The sequence below is a fragment of the Cannabis sativa genome, chromosome 6 (assembly GCF_029168945.1).
Source record: "Cannabis sativa cultivar Pink pepper isolate KNU-18-1 chromosome 6, ASM2916894v1, whole genome shotgun sequence".
Classification (NCBI taxonomy): domain Eukaryota; kingdom Viridiplantae; phylum Streptophyta; class Magnoliopsida; order Rosales; family Cannabaceae; genus Cannabis; species Cannabis sativa.
This window is the reverse complement of record NC_083606.1, coordinates 60,269,208-60,283,188: the sequence shown is the minus strand read 5'-3', so window position 1 is coordinate 60,283,188 and position 13,981 is coordinate 60,269,208. Positions and strand designations below refer to the sequence as shown.

Sequence of the window (13,981 nt, the reverse complement as noted above, 5' to 3'; positions counted from 1 at the left end):
CAACCGGAATTCCGGTTCTGGGAATTCCTGAACACCATCCAGAATTCCGGTTCCTCGCAGGAAACACACAAAAATCCATAACTCACTCAAATCAAACCCAAATCATACCAAACCTTCCAGACCTGTTCTAAATATCCCAATAAACAATTTCAAAGCATTAAAACAACCCAGAAATCACATAAACGAAAAATGCCATTAAAGCTCCAAGCTTTGAGTTCAAAACTCAAGCTTGGCTAAACCCCTCTAACATGCATTCAAACCTGTTTAAATCTACTTAAATATGGATAACTAAGCTTCAGCAAATAACAGAAAACAACCACCACAAACACAGCAACCAAATTCTTCATTTTGCCATAAAAATCAAGTTTTGAGTCTAAAACTCCATAATAGATTAAATCCAACTAACAACCATAAAAACTAGCTTGAATCATCATTTTAAAACATAATTAAACTTCAGAAATCAAAAGAACCCACAAACAATAACCACAGCCACAAATTCTCAAGCATGCAATACTCAAGTTTCTTAAAAACTAAGAAAACTAAAAATGAAGCTACAAGGATCTTACCAAGCACTTGAATCACCCTTAAAATTGCTGAAAATGCTTGAACTAGCAAGAAAATTCCCAGCCCTAGCAGCCCCAATCCAAACCGAAAGAGAGAGAGAGCTTGAGGGAAAATCTCCTTACTTTTTTCTAATTTTTTAAATTTTGAATGAATGATAAAAAAAAACATAATTTTTAACCTTTATTTCAGCCAACACAAACCAACATAATCACATATTTTTCACAACATAAAGTCCACTAAAGGACAAAATATCATTGGGGCAAAATGATCATTTTGCCCCTCCACACTAAAATAACATAAAGGGCACTAAAGGGTATTTTGGGAAAATTCTAAATTCCCGACCACTCCCGACATTCCCAATGTCTAAATAACCGTCCCACAATACTAACATACTAAGTTGTGATTTTACTGAGTCAAACACCGAGTTCCATGTTACCGGGCACCGGAAATGCAAAATTATGAAATTCACTATATGACATAAAATGCATTTCAGAATTCAATAATAACAGCATAAATAATTATTTAAATATCTATAAATAATTTTCCATAATTAAATATAATTAACTGCTAATTTCCAAATTAAACTAAGCGGTCTTTACACATTTATTTGGCATCTCAAGTGCAACAAATTTTCTATTTGCTTGATATGAGTCATCGTTTAAATTGGAGAATTGTTCAAAAAGTTAATCATCGTATAATTTATGATATTCCTGAAGTGTGTAATACTCAAAATGATTCATTAAATAATGATGTCTTCCAAGAGGAAGAATCATTTCAATTGCTTCCTTTTCGACCTACCAAGGACTTGGTTGAAGGTTCTTCTTTAGTTCGACAAGATGTTGCACCCATAACTCTTTCAGATAAACTTGTTATTGAACTGAATATGAATAACCATAATCAATCAATGAAAAATCGAGAAGAAGATGAAGATTTTGATGATGGAACTGTCTTCTTCAACAATGACATTATTTACTCAAGTGATAATGAAATGATTTGCTCAGATGAAGACATTTCTGAAATAGAATTCGACCAACATGGGAAATCCTAATTCATAGTTAGTTTTATCAAAATATATGTTACTATTTATTTTATCTCAATATATCTTAATATTTTTTTATTCAATCATAATGTTAATTTTTTTTCTTATTTGTTTGTTATATGATGAATAATTGCTGCCATGGCACCTGGACGTCGCATTACTCGCTCTACTACACATAGTCCACAAGTTGACCAGACCATTGATGCTATGCCACCTAGACGTCGCACCACTCGTTCTACTATACAAAGTCAACTACCTGGACCCAACAAACAATCTATTGTGCAAAGGCAACCAACCAGTCGCACAACATGTCCTAATGTTCAAAGTCCACCACCAAGACCAACTACATGTACACTGGACCTATTCAACCACTTGGACCCACTACACACTCTAATATACAGAGTCCACCACCACCAGCTACCACACATTCTGATGTACACGTTCAAGTTCAACCACCTGTAAGCACCACACACTCTACTGAATAAAGTCACTTAGATAGAGTCAAGATAGTGTTGCTTCTCAAACACAATCAGGTATGTTTATTATATTTTACATTAAGTTATTTTTAATTTTAATTGTTTTTAATTTAAAAAATTCTAATGTAGGACCAACCACACAGTCTACTGCACATATTCGGCCACCTAAATGCACCTCACACTCTACTAGACAAAGTCAAGAAGATAGTGTTGCTTCTCAAACACAATCAGGTATATGTCTAATACATTTTACATTTAGTTGTTTCATAATATTAATTTTTATACATAATAAATATCAAATGTAGGACAATCTGTATCCAACAAATCATGTGGGCTAACTGATGGTGTGAGAACTGCTAGCATTGCAAAGGCATCGGCTAATGGAAAGTTACCAATCCATTTTGATAAGAAGTGTCATCAACCAATTTGTACAAATGCTGACAGATTTAATAATGACATTGGGTTTATTATTCGCAACCATGGTTCATTTCATTACAAGGAGTGGAGAATGGTCCATGAGGAAGTTAGAGCACCATTGCGACATTATCTTCTGGTAAGATATTTGATATTAGAAGATGCTAAAATCAATTCACATAAACTATTGTGTTAATATTACATTTTAAAAATAAATTATACAAAAAAATATCATAAATTAGATAAGAAGTAAATATTTGAATATAAAAGTTTAACTAAAATTAGTTATTTATTAATAGTTGTGTATTCTACTTATTTGTGAATTTTAAATTGTTTAAAAAAAGCATATATATTTAATAGGAGATTAATTAGAGTTTGTTTTCTATGAAAAAAAGTAGTTTGCTTGCTTTTTAAGAAATAGGAACATACTAAATATATATACTATAGTGTCTACCATATTTACATTATATTTTTATAATATTCTCCATTAAAAGTAGGATTGAAAGTAAAGTATTTTACTAACCAAATATCAATCTTTAAAATTTTACTTGGCGATTTACTTACCCCATGCTAGGAACAAATCAACTGACTTCATTGAAGTATTATTCTATTTATATATATAAATATAATATTTAAATTGAAAATCAATATTATTTTATATTTATAAGAAACATATCATATTGACTTGCTTGATGAAACGACCCTAAAGTGTATTGATGAGCAAATGGGTAAGCTTGGAGGGGTCACAAGTATAAGTTACATTCATATTTCAAAGAAATTGGAGGAGAAGAGGATGTTGAGAGGGCCAAGAGAAAACGACATCCAGATCTAAAGGATGACCATCAAAAAGATTGGGAGATATTGTGTGATCGTTGGTGCACCGTGAAATTTAAGGTATCTATATTGAAATTATTGACCTTGAATCTTTCTTCTTTATGTGTTTAGAGTTTTTCTTGTTTTTCTTCTTCAATATATTTCATCTAAATAGATTGATATAATTTTCTGCTCAAATATGGTTGGCATAGGTTATGGGAATGAGTGATTTTATTGTTGGAAAGTTTCTTCCATTTTTTAGCTTTAAAGTTTCATAGAAGCTCAAAATTTATCATTAAACAACCTTTTGCATAATGATTCAGCTGTAATCACCATGTTGATATTCGAACATATTATTGTCTTTTGTAGTTTATTGTTTCATCTCATTATTTTATTAATTTATTTTAGGAAAGAGCAGTAAAAAATACTAATAATCGGTCTAAAAGGAAGTGGGAATGAAAAAATGGATCAGTCTCTACACCACGACATCACATTCGACGTGGACTGGACTTAGCTACTTCCACATGTCAAATTGAGACATGGCGTCTGAAACTTTATGATATGGAGAAAGGATGGACTGGACCAGATCTTGAGGCATTATATGTAAGTAATTTATCTATTAAAGTTACAGTTCTCATAAGTTTTATATTATTCGAATACTAAATAATAAAAATATATAATTACAATGAAATGAAAGTTTTAAGGGATCAACACACTCTTGAAGAGTTGTCTGATAAAAATATTATGGAACGTATTCTTGGGCATCACTTTGTATACTTGCGAGGGTGGGGGCGATCTTTTAGTGGTACAATTTTTACTTCAGAGCGTGATACTACTCAGCCTGATCGTCCAACATATGAGGAATTAGTCCAAAGACTTAATGAAGCATATAACCGCCTTGATACTACTAATGAACAACTTAGTATTGTTGTAGGCATTCTTTAACATAACAATCTTATGCCTCCAACTCATGTGCCTCCATCGATCAAGAGACTCGCTTGAAAATCAAGAGCAACAAGATGATAATTAGTTTATATTTTATTTTATATTATTTAAAAAAAAAAATTATCAAATGTTGGACCATGAATATTGAGATTTGTTATTTTTGAGTTATTTATGAATGAAGAAAGGATAAATTTTATTATTATTATTGCTACAGTGTATTTATTTAATTAATTATAAGAAAATTAATTTTATTTAGGATAATATTCTACCTACACTTGAATGTATTTGTCTACATTTACTAATGTATTTATTTGCACATACTAATGCCTTTACCTACACATAATATCAGCTACAGACACTTGGCCCTCTAATAATTATCCATGTTGGTCCTATACCATTCTGCCACATGGCACTTGATATATATATATATGTGTTCTTATAATATTTTTTCATGTGTACCTATCAAAATTTGCCACGTTGGCCTATCAAAATATACCATATGGACCTACTAGAATATGCCACGTACGTATACCAAAATGGGCGACATGTGCTAGCATGGCCTATGACTAAGCTGACACGTGAATTTCTACATATGTAACATGTCATTCTGTGGGGCAATCCTTGTCAGCTGCCACATAGAATGACACATCATCATCCACATCACTTGCTTACTCATCATCATTGACTAAGAAAGGTGGGATCCACCATATTTACATACCTACAAATATAATTAATTGTAGGTGAAAATCTTTCTCCACAATTTTTTATCTACAAATAAAAATTATTTGTTTATTTGTAGGTTAACGTATTTGCCTACATTTTGGGAAGTTTTATCGACATTTATAGTTTGTAGGTAATGGCCCTATTTTCTTGTAGTGAGAGGTAGGGGCGGAGGGTTTCATAAATGGGAATTTTTTCAGTTCAGAGGAAAATGAAGGAGACGAACAGGGTTACTGAATATAACACTACCTCTAATGAGGACAATGTCCTCATTAGAACCCATGTCCTCGTTAGAAGAACTTCAAACCCCTACAAAAATGCGCGAAATCTTACCGCCAATGTGAAATTTCTTCTATCGATGACATTTTTCCAATGTCCTCGGCAAAAGTGTTCACGGTACAGCCTAACATTTTTGTAGTGGGCACTATAATCATGAACAAAAATATATTTATATATGTTCTACATTTAATAGAATTTATACATTAAATATAATCATGAAATAAATTATGTGAACTATGCAAAATAGAATGATTTCTAATTTTTATTAATTAGTATATCTGATTATATTGAAATTAGTTTTATTTAGGGCACAAAATCTAACAAAATAATCACTTTTTTTTTTTAACATAAACAAAATAGTCACTTGAAAAGCTCATTTTTACACTAAAATACAAAAATAAATTCAATCAAATGTCGACAACACATTTTTGAGTATTGAAAATGCGAGACTTAAAAAAAAATGAACGAAAATCAACCCAAAAACGAGTAAACAATACAGGAATAAAATAGTATAAAGATCATAGAAACAAATTCTGTTCATTCTCTTACAAATTTTTATTCTCGAATTTTATAATAATGCTCCTAATTTATATTTGTTATGTTTGATTTAGTTGTGCATATATTTAAACAAAAAATAATTAAGTTCGGTTAGAAGATAAAACCTCAATGTATAGTATTTGTATAGAATGTATGAATGTCGAATTAGTTTGATTAGAAAGAAAATAAACATTAATGTATAGTATAAAGAATGTGTGAGAGTAAGATACAAATAAATAATATAAAATTGAAATATACAATTCACTTAGAAAAAGAAATATGAGCTCTAATTGTCAAAAATTAATATAAATTTGACACAATCTTTTTATAATACAATAAAATTTGCATCACCATATAAATAAATTATTTTCTTTATATATTTATGTTATTTATTATTTAATTATTATATTTAGTTATAATATATTGAATTATATATTTTTTTCATTTATTTTCTTATATTTTTAATAAAATTATTTATTATATTATTAAATTTTAAATTAAGTTTATAATTATGCATTATTATAAAATAATTTTTTATGCTAAATAATAATTTTTAAGTGGTATGATTTTATAATATCACAAGAAATGTCACTTTTGCCAACATATTTTTGTGCTGGTAAAAATTTAGTATTGCGCTAATATAATAAAAATTACTTTTAATGTGTCGGCAGAAAGGATTGGCAAATCAACGTTGGTATTAGAACTTTTGTCAGCACAAAATGAAAAGCGCTGGCAAAAATGACTTTTCCCAACATGTAAATGCGCTGGTAAAAGTTAGATTTTAGCCACTGCAAATGTGCACTGGTAAAATTTTGATTTTTTTTTCCGCGCAATTGCAAAATGTTCTGATAAAAGTAACATTTTTCTTTTCTTTTGTAAATATTTCAATTATCATGTATAGCTGCCAAAAATTAAAATTATTAGATGCCACTAAAAAATAGTGATAACTACTTACAAATACTATAGACAAAATTAACATGACAGTCTCACATGATGTACGCTCAACAGTTTTTACTATGGGAACTGAAAGAATCAGAATATAATTGAAAACCACAAAATTACAATATCAACAAATCCAAGCAATCAAAATTCAACCAGATATTTAGAATGATAAAATTTAATAAATTATGAAACAAATCAATATGCATGCATGCATTTCACGAAGTAATTAATAATATTCCCTTTAGTAACTACTTCGTTGATGCCCTGAACCATGGCCAGATGATCGGTTTGGAGATCCTCCTCCACCAACGACTGCAGCGCCTTCGGCGGCTCCATGACGAGCAGTTCCACTTCCATGGCCACTTTCTTCATCAGAGTCTGATGATGATGATGATGCACAGGCAGCTGCAGCCGGAATCAAAACCGGCTTCTTCTTCTTCTTAGCAAGACAAATCAGGCCAACCAAGATGAATGCCAAGAAGAAAGCACCACCAAGGGACACGCATACTGCTATAACAGTTGTGTGGTTGCCTCCCGAAGGTGGCGTAGAGATGTCAGAGGAAGGCGGGATGCCACTGATGGTAGGCGAAGGAGATCCAAAAGTGGGCGGGGCTGGCGCGTAGCCGTGGAAGGTGGGCGGCTGGGCTAGCGGTGATCCGGGGTAAGGTGTGGTTGAGGGAGGTTTCGAATAGGGTTTTGGTGGTTGAGCTGAAGGAGAGTTCTTTTCTGGCTTAGAGGGATAATGAGGTTTTGGTGGTTGAGCCGGTGGAGTAGTCTTGCTTGGCTTTGGTGGGTATGCAGAATTATTTGGTGGTGAGGCATTATTAGGAGGTGATGACTTTGGTGAATATGAAGATTTTGGAGGTGATGATTTTGGTGGGTATGATGGTTTTGGAGGTGATGATTTTGGTGGGTATGATGGTTTTGGAGGTGATGACTTTGGTGGGTATGAAGGTTTTGGAGGTGATGACTTTGGAGGATATGATGGTTTTGGAGAAGAATAAGTATCTTTTTGTGGCGGTGGGGGTGCTTTTTGATAACCATATTGAGGTGGCGGTGGACATGGTGGTGGTGGTGATGGTGATGGTGGAGGAGGGGAGTTGTAAGAGTAGTAGCCCATCTTTATATCTTTCTTTCTTTGATATAGAAATAATTAAGATGAGAATATATGATGATTGTGTGGAGAGGAATATGGAGCTATTTGTACTAGTTGTTGTGAGCAACCTAAAATCATGAAAGCCTCCATTACATGTCCTGGCCCTGGGGTCCCTCTCTAGTTATCAATCTCACTTATCAACTTTATCTTTAAAATATATATAGTTTGAGTCAAGTTGTCAATGCATAACAAATAAACAAAATTTAGAGTACAACTGTAGAGAAATAATCATACTTAGTTGTTAATTAATTAATTACATTAATTTTGGGTCCACAAAGGGCTGCTATATAACCTTTGAAAATTTTAGTATATATATAATTTATTTCCATATATTCATCCGACTAAAAGCACGTGATGAATGAATTTAGTATTGGATAAAGCTTGGCTATCATTAGTTGAATGTTGTGTACTAAATATACACATAATTATTAAATTATATTTATGCAGAATGTGACAGTTGCAATTAATATCATCAAATTGCATAATTATTGAAACAAACTTATGTTTGTCATGATTTGTCCGATCATGAATAAAATGCATACTTTTTAGTAAAAAACAACAACAGCTTATTACATATTATTTTTGGTCTAACTAACCCAATTTCGAAAGGATATACACACTACTACAATATTAGCCTTTAGAGGCAGTTTTTTCAACCCCATTTATAAAAAGGGAAGCTAAAGGGTGTGAAAATACCCGCTATGATCGAAATTGACATTTAGAGGCGGTTTTTTGATAAAAACCGTAGGTATAAAATTGCATTATACCATTTAGAGGCGGTTGGAAATTTATTATTTTTTTTTTTCTGAACTACCATATGGCGTCGGTTCCAGCATAGGAACCGACGGCATAGGGTACACAGTCTGCTGACACGTGTACCCTATGCCGTCGGTTCCTATGAAGGAACCGACGCCATAGGGTCGTTCAGACTATATGTTTGTTCGACCTTTCTTCTTCCTTCCCACTTCACTCAGCAACCCAGAAATCAGAAACCAGAGAGCCCTCCTCACCACGAAACCCTCGCCGAACCCACCTCCTCCCCACCCTATCTCCCCCATTTCTCAACCATTTCAGCCCATTTTTTTTTTAAAATCCTCCATTTTCGATACTTAATAACATACACCTAAAAAGTTTTGATTTTTTAGCCTCTAAAAGTGTCATCCGAACCCAAATAGTAAACTTTGGGTGTGAAATCCGGCCACCCATTTTTGTTGAGAAATTGTTCAATCTCAACCTCGTTTAAGGTATAAATATTGCTTCTATTCTTATTGTATTATGTATATTGTTTTATTTTATGTTTTTGTAAATTATTATTTGAGTTTTTTTATTTTATTAGTAATATTATTGTGTTTTATGTGTATAGTGTCGGGATTTTTTACGGTGGTCGTCGGATTGCGGTTATTAGGTAATAATTTATACCACAATGTATAGTATATATATGTATTTGTATATTTTATTGAATATTTGTATATAATGTGTGTATATATTGTGTGTGTATATAGTGTGTGTATATTTTTTATGAAAATAAATTTTGTAATTGTATTTTATATATTTTTTGCAATGTATATTTATTGTGAATAAAATGACATTGGAGGGATTTTATTAGTTTCAAAAAAAAAATTAGTTTAGAAATAAAAATTTTAAAATGGAATTAGTGTGTGATATAATTTTATTTTTTTGAGATAATAGTGTGAGATATAATTGATTATATATATGTATGTATAATTTAGTAACTAAGTAACTTGTTACAATTTTTTATAACTAGTTATAAGTTATGAAATAATTAATTTTGTAATTTCGTTGTATTTCTTTATATTATAGGGGTTCGGCATAATTTTGTGTGTAGCGTATTTGGGCTTGCAATTATAGGTATATACTTTTACTAACTTTTTCTTAATATATAATTAATTATCAATGCATGTTAGTTGAGTTTGAATATCTTAAATATTCATCCGTAGTGAAGTAGGTTCTGCGAATACATGTCTTTGCGGTCGGATGGGTGGATTAATTTTGTATTGTTTATCTGTTTTGTTTGTTATTTTAGGCACTTGTAAAATTTTTGGGAACGTCCAATTACAGTAGTTATGCTTTCTTAGAAATTTCGGTAGAATTAGGATAAATCTTACTAAAACCATTCATAATATAGTTAATTATAACATAGTAATAAGAAGTTAGGTCACATAAAAAATAATAATATTCACATTTATGAAAACTTTTTAATTTTACCAACATTATAATCAACTAAACAACCTAATAACATGAACTAATGTGAAACGAAAATTTGAGTAATTTTTAGATTAATATGAATAAATTGTGTGAGAGACTTAGTTAGTTACATTGTGTAATTAGTAACTAGATATAATTAGTTACTAAATAAATTAACAAAATAAACATATAAAATCCTTCTTTTTTTATTTCTTTTCTTTCATTTGAGAGGTTCAATGTGGATTTTTATTTTTCAAAGAAAATAAAGAGCAAAAGTTAATTAAAAGGGGAAAATATTAGTTAATACCTTTATTGCTTTACCAAAAATTTTTCCCCTCAATTTTATTTATTAGAAATATTTAAAATTTTAATAACATTCTAATCAACAAAACAACCTAATAATATGAACTAATCTAAAACGAGAATTTAAGTAATTTATAAATTAATATGAATAAATTGTGAGAAACTTAGTTAGTTACATTGTGTAATTAGTAACTAGCTATAAGTAGTTACTAAATACTGAATTTTTGGATAGGATTTTTGTTATGGATAAATCATGGATGCGTGAGGAGAGAGACACACTGCGATTTCAAGTAGGGTTCGATGCATTTTTAGAGTTTGCCTTAAAGAATTCTACAAATCACGAACGTATTCATTGTCCGTGTGTAGATTGTTGTAATGTATCTAAAGGGAATATTACAATGATTAAGGACCATGTGTATTTACGAGGTTTCAATAGAAGTTATACTATTTGGTATTACCATGGCGAACATTTACCTAATGATCCATATCCATTAGGAAAGCGGGGGGTAGATGATATCGAGGGTAATGATTTGGATGATTATCCATTGGACTTGCTTAACGAAGCACAGGAGGAATTTCTTAATGATCCTGAGAAATTCGATAATTTTCTTAGTGATGCTGATAAACCTCTGTTCGATGGTTGTAAAAAACTAAGATTACCAACAATGGTAAAGTTTTACAACATAAAAGCAGAAAATGGAGTGAGCGATAAATGTTTTACTCAATTTTTAGCTGCTTTTAAAGATATCTTACCATTTGCCAACTGCTTTCCGGAATCTACTTATGAAGTGAAAAAAACGTTAAATTCTATAGGATTGAAGTATGAAAAAATTCATGCATGTCCGAACGATTGCATTTTATATCGTAAGGAATATGCAGACATGAATTATTGCCCGACTTGCGGTTTATCCCGCCATAAAGTAAACAAGAGTAAGGAGAATAGGAAACTTATCCCCCAAAAAGTGATGTGGTACATGCCTTTGATTCCGCGACTGAAACGATTATATCGTAGTGCAGAACATTCTGAAAATTTGATTTGGCATGAGACCAAGAGAGTGAAAGATGGAAAACTTAGACATCCTGCAGATTCCCAAGCTTGGAAAAAAGTGAACTACATAAACCCTGAATTCAAATTTTAACCAAGACACATTCGTCTCGGTACGTACGCGGATGGAGTAAATCCACATAGATCTCTTAGTAGTCGTCATAGTTCATGGTCTGTCTTCCTAATTATATACAATCTTCCTCCCTGGTTAGTGATGAAGAGGAAATTTAACATGCTTTCTTTAATGATATCAGGCCTGCAACAACCCGGACATAATATCGATGTATATTTGGAACCATTGATTGACGATTAAATAGAATTGTATGAGAACGGTGTTCAGCTCTATGATGGTTTTAAAAAAGAATTATTTAATCTGAAAGCTGTGTTGTTGTGGACTGTCAGTGATTTCCCTGCTTATAGTAATTTATCAGGCTTAAGCACAAAAGGTTACGAAGGTTGTCCGATTTGTTGCACTAACACATCGGCTCGTCGCTTGGCAAATGGACACAAGATGTGTTATATGGGTCACAGACGTTACTTGCACCGCAAATCATCCCGATAGACGGAAGAAGAAAGCATTCGATGGTGCGAAGAGGGTGATATGGCTCCTTTGCCACCGTGCGGGAACAAATTCTCCAACAAGTTCAACTTGTAGATTTTAAGTATGGAAAGACGCAAAAAAATAAAAAAACTAATGGTTGTTTTCAAAGAAAGTCAATCTTCTTTCGTCTTCCATATTGGAAAAGTCTACTAGTTCGACATTGTTTGGATGTCATGCATATTGAAAAAAATGTGTGTGAGAGTATTATTGGTACCTTACTTGATATTCCCGGCAAAACTAAGGACGGTGTAAATAGTCGTTTAGATCTCGTTGAAATGGGTATACGACAATCTCTGGCACCTGAGAAGAAAGGTGAACGTTTATATTTGCCTCCGCTTGTTTCACTTTATCCAAAAAAGAGAAACAAACGGTTTGCAAATCACTTGCAAATATGAAAGTACCCGATGGAGCTAACATCAAAAACTTGGTGAAATGAGCCTGAATTGAAACTATTAATGGGTCTGAAATCACATGATTGTCATGCGTTAATGCAACATCTACTTCCAATTGCCATTAGATCAGTCTTGCCAAAAAATGTTCGAGAGTGTTTGACACATGTTTGCATTTTCTTTAATAGGCTGTGCGGGAAGGAATTAGAATTGGATAAGTTAGATGCATTACATGAACATGTAGTCAAAACATTGTGCAACCTGGAAAAGTTTTTTCCGCCATCTTTTTTCGACATCATGATCCATTTAATGGTTCATCTAGTGAGAGAAGCAAGGCTGTGTGGGCCGGTGTGGGCGAGATGGATGTATCCATTTGAAAGAAATATGAAGGTACTTAAAAGTTATGTGCGTAACCACTATCGGCCAGAAGCATGTATGGTTGAGTGCTACATATCTGAAGAGGCTGTGGAATTTTGTTCAGAGTACATGGCTGGAGTTGAGGCAATAGGAATTAGCAAACCAAGAACTGACCCAGATGATGTTGATAGAGGATTAAGGGGCAAAGGGACAATGGTGACAGTGTCCAAGCTTGAACTAGATCAAGCTCAATTAGTCGTGATGAACAATAACGCAGAGGTTCAACCATATATAACGTAAGTACCTTTTGTTTGATTAACATTACTTAAGTCACGATGAACAATAACTTGATTTATCTTACTTGTTTTACAGTGACCATATGGAGCTGTTACAATCAATGGTTCCAAGAAATCAAAAAAATAAACAAAAATGGGTTGCAGACCAACATCGTCAAACTTTCATTGGGTGGTTAAGGAATACCATTATAGCAAAGTTGAACGAACCGAATCATGGAGTATCTGATGTGTTGAGTCGTATTGCCCTTGGACCAACTTTTGCGGTTGCAAAGCATGAAGCGTACATTGTAAGGGGTAAACGTTTTCATACAAAGTCAAGAGATGATGCTCGAGAGGTTCAAAATAGTGGTATACGTATCGTCGCAGAAACTATGCACTTTGCAAGTGCAAAAGATAGAAACCCTGTTTTAGGTACTATGACGTATTACGGGGTCATTGAAGAAATATGGGAGCTCAATTATTTTGCGTTCCGAATTCCACTTTTTAAGTGTTCTTGGGTTGACAACAACGTTGGAGTAAAAGCGACGAGCTTGGTTTTACTTTGGTTGATTTAAGTAAGAGAGGAAGCAAGAATGATCCATTCATCATGGCTAGCCAAGCAGCTCAAGTTTTTTACATTTCTGATCCGGCTAATGATAAATGGTCTATTGTTTTATCGACACCCGAGAGGAGGTTCTTAGAGACTGAAGAGGATGAGGAGAATGCTGACTTATGTTACGATGACTTCATTGTTGGACAACCAATTCATGAGCAACTCATGGGAATTGATCGTAACATTGAGGAAGACGACGCTGAATACATTAGAAACGATATCAATGAGGGAATATGGGTCAATTGTGATTCAGGCAAACATAAACAAAAAAAGAAAAGAAAACGTGTCTAATTGGTAACTTGATATAT

At 32.6% G+C, this 13,981-nt stretch overlaps 2 protein-coding genes across 2 annotated transcripts; one reads left to right on the top strand and one right to left on the bottom strand.

Annotated features, from left to right (window-relative positions):
- Nucleotides 1-6,970: 6,970 nt before the first annotated feature.
- On the bottom strand, nt 6,971-7,849 carry LOC115724615 (protein TRACHEARY ELEMENT DIFFERENTIATION-RELATED 7A). The gene has a single exon (XM_030653939.2). It carries the CDS (start codon nt 7,847-7,849, stop codon nt 6,971-6,973), a length of 879 nt encoding a protein of 292 aa, XP_030509799.1.
- Nucleotides 7,850-12,494: 4,645 nt separating this feature from the next.
- LOC133039320 (uncharacterized) lies at nt 12,495-13,635 on the top strand. Its single transcript, XM_061118186.1, has 2 exons — nt 12,495-13,081; nt 13,158-13,635. The coding sequence occupies exons 1-2, from the start codon at nt 12,495-12,497 to the stop codon at nt 13,633-13,635; spliced, it is 1,065 nt and encodes a 354-aa protein (XP_060974169.1).
- Nucleotides 13,636-13,981: the final 346 nt, after the last annotated feature.

Coding starts and splice junctions, on each gene's coding strand:
- LOC133039320 (XM_061118186.1), top strand. CDS start 12,495: ATGGGTCTGAAATCACATGATTGTCATGCGTTAATGCAACATCTACTT. Junction 13,082..13,157: donor GAGGTTCAACCATATATAAC/GTAAGTACCTTT, acceptor CTTGTTTTACAG/TGACCATATGGAGCTGTTAC.
- LOC115724615 (XM_030653939.2), bottom strand. CDS start 7,849: ATGGGCTACTACTCTTACAACTCCCCTCCTCCACCATCACCATCACCA.